Genomic DNA, 17,074 nt, shown 5'->3' on the forward strand with positions numbered 1-17,074 from the left:
CCCAGTTATGAATGAGCAATCAAAACATAGAGTAAAATGAATGTAAAGTCACATCTTTCTTTCTTTCTCATTTACACTGGTCTTTGACCACTGTGAATTTTCAGAACACCAAAAAAAAAGTGGAGCATTAAAAAAGAAGTAAATCCACAAGAATTTTCTGAACCTGTTACTCTGAGAAAACATATTTTGTACAAAATAACTATTAAAGTATACAACATCACTGACTGGAAATTTCAATCGAATTAGGTACTGAAATATAAATTCTTGAAATGCAGTTACTTTCACAAACCTCATTTTACAGATTGGTGGCAGAATTCCCTGCAACTGGAGGAATACTTACTTCATGGCAGTTTTACTCTGTGAAGCTCCTCAGATACGTTAGCTTCTATGATTATTTTATTGCTTCCTGTGAAATCATATTTTGTATTTTTATTATTGTCTTCACAATACAAGAAATCAAAAAACTGAAAGAATTTAAATTTGCCTATTTCAAAAGTATTTGGAACTGGCTAGAATTATTACTTTTGGTGGTAAGTATATTTTCACAGATATGGTTGATAGAAATCACATCTGAACTCACAAATGAGGGAGCTGTAAAAAAAAAAAAAAAAAGTAGAATTTTCTATTCATCTGGGATTTATTCTAAAAGCTGTAAGTATCAACCATAAAATGAACTGTCAAAGTAGATATTAATGGTGTGCCTTCAAAAGGTAGAAGTCTTTTTTTTCTCTGATTTGGTCCTTGTGAGGACTAGCATAAACCTAGAGGAATAGGTGATTTCATAGGTATGATTTAATTGGCACAGTTAAGTCTCCCTATTCCCACCCAAAAATATGTATTCCTTACAGGAATGTGTTGAAAATAAAGATTATTTGGGAGCAAGGTCCTTCAAAATGTATTCTTCTACATTGCCTAAATCTGCCATCCTGAATTTTTAAATAGGTAAAAGACAAGCCTAGGCAGAATACTGAAGGTGGGGATAAGGTTTGAGAAGCCAGAAGGGGTAGCTTGTAGGTGCAGAGGTGCCACCAGGATTGGGGGAATAGTCCTTGAAAGAAGCTCCAAAGACTGCCAGTTCTTATAACTAGAAAATACTAAAATAAACGTAGAGGGCAGAGTGAGACAAACTGTAAGATTTTGGTTTTAGGAACAATGAGCAAATATTTGGGCTTATACAATCTGATCTTTCACTCTTATTGGCCCTTGGTTATAGCCAATTGAGTGTGTGTGTCTGTGTATTTGTGTATACATATTATATATAAATATATATGTATATATTTCAGCCTGACAGTGACAAGACAGGTCCAGGTCACCTGTTCCCAATGGCAGAACTTCACAAACTTGACAGGCCTTCTACCTGGTGTGTGTGTGTGTGTGTGTGTGTGTGTGTATACATATATATAAAATCTGTTTCCCAAAACCAAATTGAAAGTTTTTCTGGTACCCCCCCCCAATAATGCTTAACATAGGGCATAAGCATTAAATGTTTAACTGAGTATTTTAGGGAAAAGAAGTCAAAGGAAATTTTTCATAATAGGTATAATAGTCATATAGCTTTATAATAATAATAGATAAATAATAGATAAAAGATAATCTGGTCCTAAAATCCTCTCCTAAAAGAACTGTTAGACACAGCCGCCAGCCCAGAGCTGGATCACGTAAGTGCAGTTGCACACCCCCTGCTCCAGAATCCTCCAGAGTCAGGTGGAGTGTGCTGCATGGGGTATTTGTAAACTCTGGGATAAAGCCAGGAAGAAAGAATTGGATTGCGATGTCCCAGCATAGCCCTTCACTATTCAGCCCCAACACACACCTGTTTACCTGGAATGCACCTGGAAAGAGCTGCAACCAAATCTGCCTTCCTCCAGTCCCACTTGGTGGTTTCCAACCGCCCAGACCTGCCATAAACCACTGAATCCCAAATGATGACAGCATTCTTCCATGTTCCATTATTTCAGAACTAGTTTGGAGCAATCAAGCCCTGAGCCTTTGGAGTGGGAGCACTGACTCCAAGATCCTAGACTACCAGAGAACTAACCCTAGGGAGTATCAAATAGTGAGAACTCACACAAAGGAAACCACTTGAATACAAGACCCGGCATCCTCCAACCATAGCACCCCATGCAAGACGCCTCATCTAAACAACAAACAAAACAAAAATAAAAACTTAATCACCAGCAGACAAGATTACCAACTCACTCAGCCTTGCCCATCAGAGGAAAAACAAACAAAAAAACCCAGCACAAATCTCACCCTATATGAAGCTTACACAAACCACTGGACCACCCTTGGGAGGGCACAAACCAAAAGGAAGGAAGAATTCAACCTTGAAGCCTGGGAAAAGGAGACCTCAAATACAGTAAGTTAAAAAATAATAATAATAGTGAAAAGGCAGAGAAATACTACACAAAAGAAGGGACAAACTAGAAACACAGAAGTCCAAATACATGAAGACGAAATAGGCAAACTACTTGAAAAAGAATTCACAATAATAATGATAATAAAGATGATCAAAAACCTTGAAAACAAAATGAAGAAAATGCAAGAATCAATTAACAAAGACGTAGAAGAATTAAAGAATAAACATACAGAGACAACGCAATTACTGAAATTAAAAATACTCTAGAAGGAATCAATAGCAGAGTATCTGAAGCAGAATAATGAATCAGTGAGCTGAAGATAAAATGGTGGAAATAACTTCTGAAGAGCAGAATAAAGTAAAAAGAATGAAAAGAACTGAGAATAGTCTCAGAGACTTCTGGGACAATACCAAATGCACCAACATGTGAATTATAGGGGTCCCAGAAGAAGAAGAGAAAAAGAAAGGGTATGAGAAAATTTTTGAAGAAATTATAGTTGAAAATTTCCCCAACATGGAAAAGGAAATAATCAAGTCGAAGAGGCACAAAGAGTCTCATACAGGATAAACACAAGGAGAAACAGGCCAAGACACATACTAATCAAACTAACAAAGACTAAACACACAAAGAATATTAAAAGCAGCAAGAGAAAAGCAACAAGTAACATACAAGGGAAACCCCATTCGCTTAACAGAAACCCTATACACTTTCAGGAGAAACTCTGCAGGCCCGAAGGGAAAGTCAGGATATATTTAAAGTACTGAAAGAGAAAAATCTACAACCAAGATTACTATACCCGGCAAGGATCTCATTCAAAAATTGTTGGAGAAATAAAAAGCTTTTCAAGCAAGCAAAAGTTAAGAGAATTCAGTACCACCAAACCAGCTTTACAACAAATATTAAAGAGACTTATATACTCAAGAAATACAAGAGAAGGAAAAAGATTTACAAAATCAACCCCAAACAATTAATAAAATGGCAGTAGGAACGTATATATCAATAATTGCTTTAAATGTAAATGGACTAAATGCTCTAACCAAAAGACAGATACTGGCTGAATGGATACAAAAACAAGACCCATATATATGCTGTCTACAAGAAATCCACTTAAGACCTAAAGACACATATAGACTGAAAGTGAGAGGATGGAAAAATATAGTCCATGCAAATAGGAAGCAAAAGAAAGCTGGAGTAGCAATCCTCATATCAGACAAAATAGACCTTAAAATAAAGACTACAAGAGATAAGGAAGGACACTACATAATGATCAAGGGATCAATCCAAGAGGAAGATATAACTGTAAATATCTATGCACCCAACATAGGAGCACCTCAATACATAAGACAATCACTAACAGACATAAAAGGAGAAACTGACAGTAACACAATAATAGTAGGAGACTCTGAACACCCCACTCACACCAATGGACAGATCATCAAAACAGAAAATTAATAAGGAAAGACAAGTCTTAAATGATACATTAGAGGAGATGGATCTCATTGACATCTTCAGGACATTCCATCCAAACGCAGAAGAATACACTTTCTTCTCAAGTGCACATGGAACACTCTCCAGGATAGACCACATCTTGAGTCACAAATCAAACCTCAGTAAATTTAAGAAAATTGAAATTGTATCAAGCATCTTCTCTGACCACAGTGCTATGAGATTAGATATCATTTACAAGAAAAAAACTGTAAGAAACACAAACCCATGGAGATTAAAACATGTTTCTAAATAACCAACAGGTTACTAAAGAAATCAAAAGGGAAGTTAAAAAAATTCTAGAAACAAATGACAATGAAAACATGACAACTCAAAACCTATGGGATGTAGCAAAAGCAGTTCTAAGAGGGAAGTTTATAGCAATACAATCCTACCTCAAAAAATAAGAAAAACATTGAAAAGACAACCTAACTTTACACTTAAAACAACTGGAAAAACAACAACAATAACAACAAAATCAGTAGAAGGAAACAAATCATAAAGATCTGAGCAGAAGTAAATGAAAAAGAAGTGAAAGAAACAATAGTAAAGTTTAATAAAACTAAAAGCTGGTTCTTTGAGAAGAGAAACAAAATTGACAAACCTTTAGCCAGATTCATCAAGAACAAAAGAGAAAAGAATCAGATCAACAAAATTAGAAATGAAAAAGGAGAAATTACAACAGACAATGCAGAAATACAAAAGATTATAAGAGACTATTGTGAACAACTATATGGCAATAAAATGGATAATCTGGAAGAAATGGACAGATTCTTAGAAAAGTTCAATCTTCCAAGACTGAGCCAGGAAGAAATAGAGGTTATGAACAACCCAATTACAAGCAAAGAAATTGAAGCTATGATCAAAAATTTCCCAGAAAACAAAAGCCTAGGACCAGATGGCTTCAGAGAAGACTTCTATCAAATATTTAAAGAAAAGCTAATGCCTATCCTTCTAAAACTCCTTCAAAAAATTGCAGAGGAAGGAACACTTCCAAACTCATTCTACGAGGCCACCATCACCCTGATACCAAAACCAGACAAAGACAACACAAAAAAAGAAAACTACAGGCAAATATCACTGATGAACATAAATGCAAATATCCTCAAGAAAATTTTAGCAAACAGAATTCAGCAACACATCAAACAGCTGATACACCATGATCAAGTTAGGTTTATTCCAGGGATGCAAGGATTCTTCAATATATGCAAATCAATCAATGTAATATACCATATTAACAAACTGAAAGATTAAAAAACATATGATAATCTCAAAAGATGCAGAAAAAACCTTTGACAAAATTCATCACCCATTTATGATTAAAACTCTTCAAATAATGGGCATAGAAGGAACCTACCTCAACATACTAAAGGCCATATATATGATAAGCCTACAGCAAACATTATTCTCAATGATGAAAAACTGAAATCATTCCCCCTAAGATCAAGAACAACACAGGGTGTCCACTTTCACCACTGCTATTCAACATAGTTCTGGAAGTCCTAGCTACAGCAATCAGAGAAGAAAAAGAAATAAAAGCGATCCAGATCAGAAAAGAAGTAAAGCTCTCACTGTTTGCAGATGACATGATACTGCACATAGAAAACCCTAAAGATAGTATCAGAAAATTACTAGAGCTAATTAGTGAATTTAGCAAAGTTGCAGGATATAAAATCAATACACAGAAATCACTTGCATTTCTATATACCAACAATGAAAAATCAGAAAGAGAAATTAAGGAATCAATCCCATTCACCATTGCAACAAAAAGAATTAAATATCTAGGAATAAACTTACCTAAGGAGACAAAAGAACTGTACACAGAAAATTATAAGAGACTAATGAAAGAAATCAAAGATGACATAAACAGATGGAGAGATATTCCATGTTCCTGGGTAGGAAGAATCAATGCTGTGAAAATGACTATACTACCAAATCCAAACTACAGATTCAATGTGATCCCTATCAATTTACCAACATTTTTCACAGAACTAGAACAAAAAATTTTATATGGAAACACAAAAGACCCCAAATAGCCAAAGCAGTCTTGAAAAAGAAGAATGGAGCTAGAGGAATCAACATTCCTGACCTCAGATTATACTACAAAACTACAGTCATCAAGACAGTATGGCACTGGCATAAAAACAGAAATATAGACCAATGGAACAAGATAGAAAGCCCATAAATAAACCCATGCTCCTATGGGTACCTTAGTTTTGAGAAAGGAGGCAAGAATATACAATGGGGCAAAGACAGCCTCTTCAATAAATGGTGCTGGGAAAACTGGACAGCTACATGTAAAAGAATGAAATTAGAACACTTCCTCACACCATATACAAAGATAAACTCAAAATGGATTAAAGACCTAAGTGTAAGACTAGAAACTATAAAACTCGTAGAGGAAAACATAGGCAGAACAGTCAATGACATAAATCAAAGCAAGATCCTCTATGACCCACCTCCTAGAGTAATGGAAATAAAAACAAAAGTAAACAAGTGGGACCTGATTAAACGTAAAGGCTATACCCAGCAAAGGAAACTATAAGCAAGGTGAAAAGACAACCCTCAAAATGGGAGAAAATAATAGCAAATGAAACAACTGAAAAAGGATTAATTTCCAAAATACACAAGCAGCTCATACAACACAATGCCAGAAGAACAACCCACCCAATCAAAAAGTGGGAGAAAGACGTAAATAGACATTTCTCCAAAGAAGACATACAGATGACTAACAAACACATGAAAAGATGCTCAACATCGCTCATTATTAGAGAAATGCAAATCAAAACTACAATGAGTTATCACCTCACACTGGTCAGAATGGCCATTATCAAAAAGTCTACAAACAATAAATGCTGGAGAGGGTGTGGAGAAAAGGGAACACTCTTGCACTGTTGGTGGGAATGTAAACTGATACAGCCACTATGGAAGACGGTATGGAGATTCCTTAAAAAGCTAGGAATAAAACCATCATATGACCCAGCAATCCCACTCCTAGGCATATACCCTGAGGAAACCAAAACTGAAAAAGAAACATGTGTCCCATTGTTAATTGCAGCACCATTTACAATAGCTAGAACATGGAAGCAACCTAGATGTCCATCGACAGATGAATGGATAGAGAAGTTTTGGTACAAATACACAATAGAATCTTACTTAGCCATAAAATGGAATGCATTTGAGTCAGTCTAATGAGGTGAATGAACCGAGAACCTATTATTCAGAGTGAAGTATAGAGTGAAAGGGAAAGATAAATATCATATTCTAACGCATATATACAGAATCTAGAAAATGGTACTGAAGAATTTATTTACAGGGCAGCAATGGAGAAACAGACATAGAGAATAGATTTATAGACATGGGGAGAGGGGAGGAGAGGGTGAGATGTATGGAGAGAGTAATATGGAAACTTACATTACCATATGTAAATTAAATAGCCAACAAGAATTTGCTGTATGGCTAGGGAAACTCAAACAGGGGCTCTGTATTAACCTAGAGGGGTGAGATGGGGAGGGAGGTGGGAGGGAGTTTCAAAAGGGTGGGAATATACGTATACCACTGGAGAAGGGAATGGCAAACCACTTCAGTATTCCTGCCGTGAGAACCCCATGAATAGTATGAAAAGGCAAAAAGATAGGACACTGAAAGATGAACTCCCCAGGTCAGCAGGTGCCCAATATGCTACTGGAGATCAGTGGAGAAATAACTCCAGAAAGAATGAGACGGAGCCAAAGCAGAAACAACACGCAGTTCTGGATGTGACTAGTGATGGAAGTAGAGTCCAATGCTGTAAAGAGCAATATTGCATAGGAACCTGGAATGTTAGGTCCATGAATCAAGGCAAATTGGAAGTGGTCAAACAGGACATGGTAAGAGTGAACATCAACATTTTAGGAATCAGTGAAGTAAAATGGACTGGAATGGGTAAATTCAACTCAGATGACCATTATATCTACTATTGTGGGCAAGAATCCCTTAGAAGAAATGGAGTAGCCATCATAGTCAACAAAACAGTCTGAAATGCAGTACTTGGATGCAATCTCAAAAACGACAGAATGATCTCTGTTCATTTCCAAGGCAAACCATTCAATATCACAGTAATCCAAGTCTATGCCCCGACCAGTAGTGCTGAAGAAGCTGAAGCTGAACGGTTCTATGAAGACCTACAAGACCTTCTAGAACTAACACCCAAAAAAGATGTCCTTTTCATTATAGGGAACTGGAATGCAAAAGTAGGAAGTCAAGAGATACCTGGAGTAAAAGGCAAATTTGGCCTTGGGAGTACAGAATGAAGTAGGGCAAAGGCAAATAGAACTTTGCCAAGAGAACACACTGGTCATAGCAAACACCCTCTTCCAACAACACAAGAGAGGACTCTACACAGGGATATCACCAGATGGTCAACACCGAAATCAGATTGATTATATTCTTTGCAGCCAAAGATGGAGAAGCTCTATACAGTCAGCAAAAACAAGACCGGGAGCTGACTGTGGCTCAGATCATGAACTCTTTATTGCCAAATTCAGACTGAAATTGAAGAAAGTAGGGAAAACAACTAGACCATTCAGGTATGACCTAAATCAAATCCCTTATGATTATACAACAGATGTGAGAAATAGATTCAAGGGATTAGATCTGACAGAGTGCCTGAAGAACTATGGATGGAGGCTCGTTACATTATACAGGAGACAGGGATCAAGACCATCCCCAAGAAAAAGAAGTGCAAAAAGGCAAAATGGTTGTCTGAGGAGGTCTTATAATATATAGCTGTGAAAAGAAGAGAAGTGAAAGGCAAAGGAGAAAAGGAAATCTATATCCATTTGAATGCAAAGTTCCAAAGAATAGCAAGGAAAAATAAGACAGCTTTCCTCAGTGATCAATGAAAAGAAATAGAGGAAAACAATTGAATGGGAAAGACTAGAGATCTCTTCAAGAAAATTAGAGATACCAAGGGAACATTTCATGCAAAGATGGGCACAATAAAGGACAGGAATGGTACAGACCTAACAGAAGCAGAAGATATTAACAAGAGGTGGCAAGAATAGACAGAACTACACAAAAAAGATGTTCACGACCCAGATAATCACAGTGGTGTGGTCACTCACCTAGAGTCAGACATCGTGGAATGCGAAGTCAAGTGACCTTTAGGAAGCATCACTACAAACAAAGCTAGTGGAGGTGATGGATTTCCAGTTGAGCTATTTCAAATCCTAAGAGATGATGCTATAAAAGTGCTGCACTCAATATGCCAGCAAATTTGGATAACTCAGCAGTGGCCCCAGGACTGGAAAAGGTCAGTTTTCATTCCAATCCCAAAGAAAGGCAATGCCAAAGAATGCTCAAACTAGTGCACAATTGCACCCATCTCACACGCAAGCAAAGTAATGCTCAAAATCCTCCAAGCCAGGCCTCAACAGTACATGAACCGTGAACTTCCAGATGTTCGACCTGGATTTTAAAAAGGCAGAGGAAACAGAGATAAAATTGCCAACATCTGTTGGATCATCGAAAAAGCAAAATAGTTCCTGAAAAACATTTACTTCTGCTTTATTGACTATGACAAAGCCTTTGACTGTGTGGATCACAACAAACTGTGGGAAATTCTTCAAGAGATGGGAATATCAGACCACCTGACCTGCCTCCTGAGAAATCTATATGCAGGTCAAGAACTGGACATGGAACAACAGACTGGTTCCAAGTTGGGAAAGGAGTACATCAAGGCTGTATATTGTCACCGTGTTTTTTTAACTTATATGCAGAGTACATCATGACAAATGCTGGGCTGGATGAAGCACAAGCTGGAATCAAGATGGCCGGGAAAAATATCAATAAACTCAGATATGCAGATGACATCACACTTATTGCAGAAAGTGAAGAACTAAAGAGCCTCTTGATCAAAAAGGAAAGTGAAAAAGTTGGCTTAAAACTCAACATTCAAAACACTAAGATCATGGCATCTGGTCCCATCACTTCATGGCAAATAAATGGGGAAGCAATGGAAACATTGAGCGACTTTATTCTTGGGGTGCTCCAAAATCACTGCAGATGGTGACTGCAGCCATGAAATTAAAAAATGCCTGCTCCTTGGAAGAAAAGTTATGACCAACCTCGACAGCATATTAAAAAGCAGACATTACTTTGCCAACAAAAGTCCATCTAGTCAGAGCTATAGTTTTTCCAGTAGTCATGTATGGATGTCAGAGTTGGACTGTAAAGAAAGCTGAGCACCGAAGAATTGATGCTTTTGAACTGTGGTATTGGAGAAGACTCTTGAGAGTCCCTTGGATTGCAAGGAGATCCAACCAGTCCATCCTAAAGGAAATCAGTCCTGAATATTCATTGGAAGGACTGATGCTGAAGCTGAAGCTCCAATACTTTGACCACCTGAAGCGAAGAACTGACTCATTTGAAAAGACCCTGATGCTGGGAAAGACTGAAGGTGGGAGAAGGGGACAACAGAGGATGCGATTGTTGGATGGCATCACTGACTCGATGTACATTAGTTTGAGTAAACTCTGGGAGTTGGTAATGGGCAGGGAGGCCTAGCGTGCTGCAGTCCATGGGGTCGCAAAGAGTTGGACATGACTGAGGGACTGAACTGAACTGATATGTATACCTATGGCTGATTCTTTTTGATGTTTGACAGAAAACAACAAAAGTCTGTAAAGCAATTATCCTTCAATAAAAACTTAATTTTTAAAACGTTGTTAAAGAGTCCTAAAGGGGTTATTTTTTTGGAACTGTAAAAAAATTTTTCTTAAGAGTGAAAAATATTAAACTCTTAGGTATCATGTAGTTAAATGGAGCAAAAACTCTTTTAGCCTAGTCAGAATTATATAATCATTTTATATATTTGTTTTATGCCTCAAAGAAACAAAAAGGCAAATAGATTTGCCAATATATATAGCCAATATTTTGTTACTTTTATGATAATTATGCTACATTAAAGTTATGTCTTATCCCTTCCTTTTGGTTGAACTTCTGATGAAGTTTTTCATGTATTTGTTTATAGGCTACACATTTAGAGGTAGAAATGATACCTAACTCTTCTTATTTTCCCATTTAGTTATGTTTTTCGACTGTTTTCTTCAGCTTATACTCTAATATGCAAATTTATCGCATGATTGGACGACTGTTAAGAAATACTGAAAAATATTCAGACTTCTATTTTCTTGCATACTGGCACATTTATTACAACAACATAATTGCCATAACCATCTTCTTTGCATGGATAAAGGTATTTGTATTTTATCAGATATAACAGATTAGATATGTTTTATTACATTAAATAAAAGCCTTCCCTGGTGGCTCAGATGGTAAAGAGTCTGCCTGCAGTGTGGGAGACCCAGGTTCAATCCCTGGCTTGGGAAGATCCCCTGGAGAAGGAAATGGCAACCCACTCCAGTATTCTTTTCTGGAAAATCCCATGGATGGAGGAGCCTGGCAGCTACAGTCCATGGGGTTGCAAAGAGTTGGTCATGACTGAGCGACTTCACTTTATTACATTAGATAATAAGAACTCAAACTACAAAGTTATGGGGGGAAAAAAAAAGATACTCTTAACTATACAGTAATTTTTAAAAGTAGTTTGGCTTTGTGATGATTGCCAGCAAATCCTCAAACATTCTTGACTATCATTAAGCATCTCTCTTAATCTGAAGCAGATTTCTTCTGAAATTAACTTACTCTAAGTATAATCTTTAGTATGCTATTTCAATTAATTTTGTTCTTTTTCAGATATTCAAATTCATAAGCTTTAATAAGACAATGTCTCAGCTGTCATCAACCTTGTCACGATGTATCAAAGACATAATAGGATTTGCTATCATGTTTTTTATAATATTCTTTGCTTACGCTCAGTTAGGATTTCTTGTTTTTGGATCACAGGTTGACGACTTTTCCACTTTTCAAAATGCCATGTAAGCTCTTAGTATAAATATATTTTCCAGTTTATAACAAAAAATCATGAATATGCCTATAAGTAGTGACATAAGCTTTAATAAATTTTAAAATGGTTTGATATTTTCACTGATGGCTAAATATTTGTTATACTCAAAGTGCAGTTAGGCATTGAAAGATCCAAATTGATGGTGTTATCCACTCTTCACTTGTTACTAGGTCAAGTTAGAAAAATAAATTTTTACTATTCTAGAAGTGAAAATTTTATCTAAGTTAAAAAATATTGGCTCCATTTCTCTATAGTATCTATTCTCTGGGCAAAAGAAGTGTTTCCTTTCGAGGGCATCTTTAGAATCCTTTCATTGATATTGACTTGATTGTCCTTTGCTGATCTGGCAAAGCTGAATTTTAAAAATGGCTTTATACACATAAAGCAATTAGCAGATAACTAACTTATAGAACTGACTAGGTAGAATGCCTAGAAAAGTATTCAGGCTATTCTTTAGAAGTGAGTAATTTTAATAAATTGACTTCCATTTTTGAGTAGGTAAAACAAGTTGTCTGTATAAAAATAATTATATATATGTGTGTGTGTGTGTGTGTGTGTGTGTGTGTGTGTGAGAGAGAGAGAGAGATTGTCTAAAACAGGGGTCCCCAACCTCTGGTCTGAGGTGGAGCTGATGTAATAACAGAAACAAAGTGCACAACAAATGCAAGGTGCTTAAATCATCCTGAAGCCATCCCTGCTTCTGCAGTCCACGGAAGAACTGTCTTGCACGAAACCAGTCCCTGGTGCCAAATACTTTGGGCTCTGCTGGTCTAAAATATCAGGTCTCAAAAATGTGTTCTGTATAATCTAGACTAAGATTGTCTGGGGGAAATAGTTTAATATTTTAAAAAGTTTAAGAAATTTTCCATCACTCTTGAAATTTGTAGTTCATGGTAACATAGGGCTCTGAGAAAAACTACTACTTTCTTCGGTTCAGAATTCCTCAAATTGTCCTTGGTCCTTTTACTCAATTGGGGGTAAATTTTAGTGCATTCCATGGGATCACAAAGAGTCAGACATGACTGAGCAACTGAACTTAGTCGGGAAAATCTCATTATCCACATGTAAATAATTGAAGTACCACTGTTTGAAATTTAATAACATTTTTTCTGAAATAATCCTTTACTAAACAAGAGGATAGAATTCTACTTTCTACCTCTGCCACTAGCTATTTAATTTTTCTAGATCTTAATTTCTTTATCTGTAAATGAATGGGCTGAATTAAATCTCTCCCAGAGGTCCCTTCCAACTACAAATGAGAAGTCTAATTAGTTTACCCTGAGTCAATGTTAGCAGTTTCAACAACTTCTTGGTCCCTTCCTAGGATCTTAAGTGTAGTAATAAAACTAATTAATACTGGACATTAGATATGAATGTAATGTGTCTTACCTTGGATAATGGGAGGAAAGAAAGTATAAGACACAAATTAAGCAGACAGAAAGGTTCAGAATGGATTGAGGGAACTTCTGCTTTTGGTAATGATGTGCAAGGCTATTCAAATCAATCTCTTCACAATTTATGAGTGTCCAAAATCAGAAAGCAAGAACCCAGAGAAGTAGCTCCAGCATCCAAAGCTATTCTTCCCTGAAGGCTTTTTTAAAGCTGATAAAGATTTTAAGCTGTTATAAAATTTACCATCTTAACCACTTTTAAAACCATTTCTAAGAGTGAAGTACATTCGTATTGTTCAATCATCACCATCATTCACCTCCAGAAATCTATCTTGCAAAACTGAAACTCTCATATTCATAAAACAGGAATTCTCCATTTCTCCCCCTACTCCAGCCCCTGCAACCATCATTGTACTTTTTGTCTCTCATTTTGATTACTTGAGGTAATTCTCATAGAATCACACAGTATTTGTCCATTTCTAATTTATTCCACTTAGCATAATATCGTCAACAATGTTGTAGAATGTGTCAGGATTTCCTTCCTTTTTGAGGATGAATAATATTCCACTGTGTGTTACACACACATCACATTTTGCTTTTCATTAATCTGTCAATGACACTTGAGCTGCTTCCATGTTTTCATTCTTCTGAATAATGTTACGGTGAGAAAATGGTGTACAAATCGCTTTGAGATCCTACTCTGAATTCTTTTGGGTATATACCCAGAAGTAGAATTTTGGATCATATGGTAATTTTGAATTTTCTGAGGAACTGCTATACTGTTGTCCACAGTGGACACTGAATTTTACATTTCTTCTAACAGTGCACAGATGTTTCACTTTCTCCACAGCCTTATCAAAAATTATTTTGTTTTGATGGCAGCCATCCTAATGGGTGTGAGGTATAGTATCTCATTGTGTTTTGGATTTGCATTTCTCTACTAATTAGCAATACTGAGCATTTTCATATGCTTATGCATATGTTGGTCCACTTGATGATGTCTCAAAAGTCCCTTAAGGCTCTGTTCACTTTTTCTGTAAACTCTTCTCTTTCTGTTCCTCAGACTCAGTTATTTCAATGGCCCTATCTTCAAATTCACTAATTTTTTTTCTGCCTACAAATCTACCTTTGAATCCCTCTAATGAATTTTCATTTCAGTTATTGTACTTTGCAGCTCTAGAATTTCTTTTTGGTTTGAGGTTTTCTTTTTCCTGATATTTCCATTTTGTTCATACTTAGTTTTCTTGACTTTCTCCAACTTCTTTTAGTTCTTTGAGAATCTTTAAAATGCTTAGGTCTAGGAGTCTACCGTGTGGTCTCACTCAGGGGTAGTTTCTGTTGATTCACTTTTTCCCTTTGAATAGGCCATACTCCCGTTTCTTTGTATGCCTTGTCATTTTTTGTTGTAAACCAGATAATCATGATGGTATGATCACTCACCTAGAGCCAGACATCCTGGAATGTGAAGTCAAGTGGGCCTTAGAAAGCATCACTATGAACAAAGCTAGTGGAGGTGATGGAATTACAGTTGAGCTCTTTCAAATCCTGAAAGATGACACTGTGAAAGTGCTGCACTCAATATGCCAGCAAATTTGGAAAACTCAGCAATGGCCACAGGACTGGAAAAGGTCAGTTTTCATTCCAATCCCAAAGAAAGGCAATGCCAAAGAATGCTCAAACTACCGCATAATTGCACTCATCTCACACGCTAGTAAAGTAATGCTCAAAATTCTCCAAGCCAGGCTTCAGCAATACGTGAACCGTGAACTTCCAGATGTTCAAGCTGGTTTTAGAAAAGGCAGAGGAACCAGAGATCAAATTGCCAACATCCGCTAGATCATCGAAAAAGCAAGAGAGTTCCAGAAAAATATCTATTTCTGCTTTATTGACTACGCCAAAGCTTTTGACTGTGTGGATCACAATAAACTGTGGACAATTCTGAAAGAGATGGGCCACCTGACCTCCCTCTTGAGAAACCTATATGCAGGTCAGGAAGCAACATGGAACAACAGATTGGTTCCAAATAGGAAAAGTACATCAAGGCTGTATATTGTCACCCTGCTTATTTATCTTATACACAGAGTACATCATGAGAAACGCTGGGCTGGAAGAAGCACAAGCTGGAATCAAGACTGCCAGGAGAAATATCAATAACTTCAGATATGCAGATGGCTCCACCCTCATGGCAGAAAGTGAAGAGGAACTAAAAAGCCTCTTGATGAAAGTGAAAGAGGAGAGTGAAAAAGTTGGCTTAAAGCTCAACATTCAGAAAACAAAGATCATGGCATCTGGTCCCATGACTTCGTGGGAAATAGATGGGGAAACAGTGGAAACAGTGTCACTTTATTTTTTGGGGCGCCAAAATCACTGCAGATGGGTGACTGCAGCTATGAAATTAAAAGAGGCTTACTCCTTGGAAGGAAAGTTATGACCAACCTAGATAGCATATTAAAAAGCATAGATATTACTTTGCCAACAAAGGTCCGTCTAGTCAAGGCTAGTTTTTCTAGTGGTCATGTATGGATGTGAGAGTTGGGACTGTGAAGAAAGCTGAGCGCTGAAGAATTGATGCTTTTGAACTGTGGTGTTGGAGAAGACTCTTGAGAGTCCCTTGGACTGCAAGGAGATCCAACCAGTCCATCCTAAAGGAGATCAGTCCTGGGTGTTCATTGGAAGGTCTGATGCTAAAGCTGAAACTCCAATACTTTGGCTACCTCATGCAAAGAGTTGACTCATTGGAAAAGACCCTGATGCTGGGAGGGATTGGGGGCAGGAGAAGGGGCCAACAGAGGATGAGATGGCTGGATGGCATCACCAACTTGATGGACCTGAGTTTGAGTGAACTCCGGTAGTTGGTGATGGACAGGGAGGCCTGGCGTGCTGCTCATGGAGTCACAAAGAGTCAGACACCACTGACTGAACTGAACTGAAACATTTAAGTCTAACAATGTGATAATTTTGGAAATCAGTTAATTTCCCTCCCCCAGGGCCTGCTATGTTTTCTGCTGTGGTTTTTCATTGTTGACTGTCTCCATGCTGAGGATCAGCCTGAGGTGTAAACTTAAAAGGTCTTCTCAGGTCTTTTCTGAACCTGTGCCATTCCTTGGGCATGCATGGTGATTTTCTCTATTTCCTCCACATATGCAGGGGGTTTTGTGTTTCTTTTTTCAGTGTCCTAGTCTTTAATGTCTGGTTCCCAAAGGGAAGAAAGAAAAAAATGAAGAAGGAAAGGGCATTGGGCCTCTAAATCCCAAGGACATTGCTTCGGCCAGAGAGGGAGGGACTTGCAACCAATGTAGTGAGATACCTGCCTTGTCATCAGCAGCAATCAGAACACAGACCCCTGATGTTTGGACAACCCAATCCTTCTTGCCCACCCTGGCTCCCACAAGCCATGCACAAGCTGCTCCAGGAATTCATGCAGGGCCACCTGCCACGGGCTGAGGGATTGGAAGTGCAAGTGCACGCGCACACATGCTCACTCAGTCACGTCCAACTCTTTACGACCCCATGGACTATAATCCGTGGCTATACACCAGGCTCCTCTGTCCATGGAATTTTTCTGGCAAGAATGATGGAGTGGGTGGCCAATTCCTCCCCCAGGGTTATCTTCCCAACTCAGGGATCAAACCAGAGTCTCCTGCATTGGGAGATGGATTCTCTACCACTGAGTCACCTAGGAAGCCCAGGAGGTGGGTAGCTGCTGTCAAACTAAAAGTTTAAATTTACTCAAATTGACCAGTCCTTTCCTAGATGTTGCAAGCTTTCAACAGACTCTACAGAGTTCATTTCAAATGTTACATCAGATTATGCCAGTGAGACTGTTGTCAAGGTGGTGAGACAGATTCCTAGTGTCCTTACTCCATCTTCCCCAAAATCTCCATTGTGAA

The 17,074-nt window shown here is 37.7% G+C and overlaps 1 protein-coding gene across 1 annotated transcript in view; it reads left to right on the top strand.

Annotated features, from left to right (window-relative positions):
• PKD2L2 (polycystin 2 like 2, transient receptor potential cation channel) overlaps positions 1 to 17,074 on the top strand; it is a 42,157-nt gene that overhangs the window by 13,305 nt on the left and 11,778 nt on the right. Inside the window, exons 6-8 of the mRNA XM_055554687.1 lie at positions 302 to 530; positions 10,912 to 11,082; positions 11,583 to 11,764. Coding sequence (XP_055410662.1) covers positions 302 to 530; positions 10,912 to 11,082; positions 11,583 to 11,764 — 582 coding nt within the window. The remainder of the gene's footprint in view (positions 1 to 301; positions 531 to 10,911; positions 11,083 to 11,582; positions 11,765 to 17,074) is intronic.

This window comes from Bubalus kerabau, chromosome 1, assembly GCF_029407905.1.
Source record: "Bubalus kerabau isolate K-KA32 ecotype Philippines breed swamp buffalo chromosome 1, PCC_UOA_SB_1v2, whole genome shotgun sequence".
Lineage (NCBI taxonomy): Eukaryota > Metazoa > Chordata > Mammalia > Artiodactyla > Bovidae > Bubalus > Bubalus kerabau.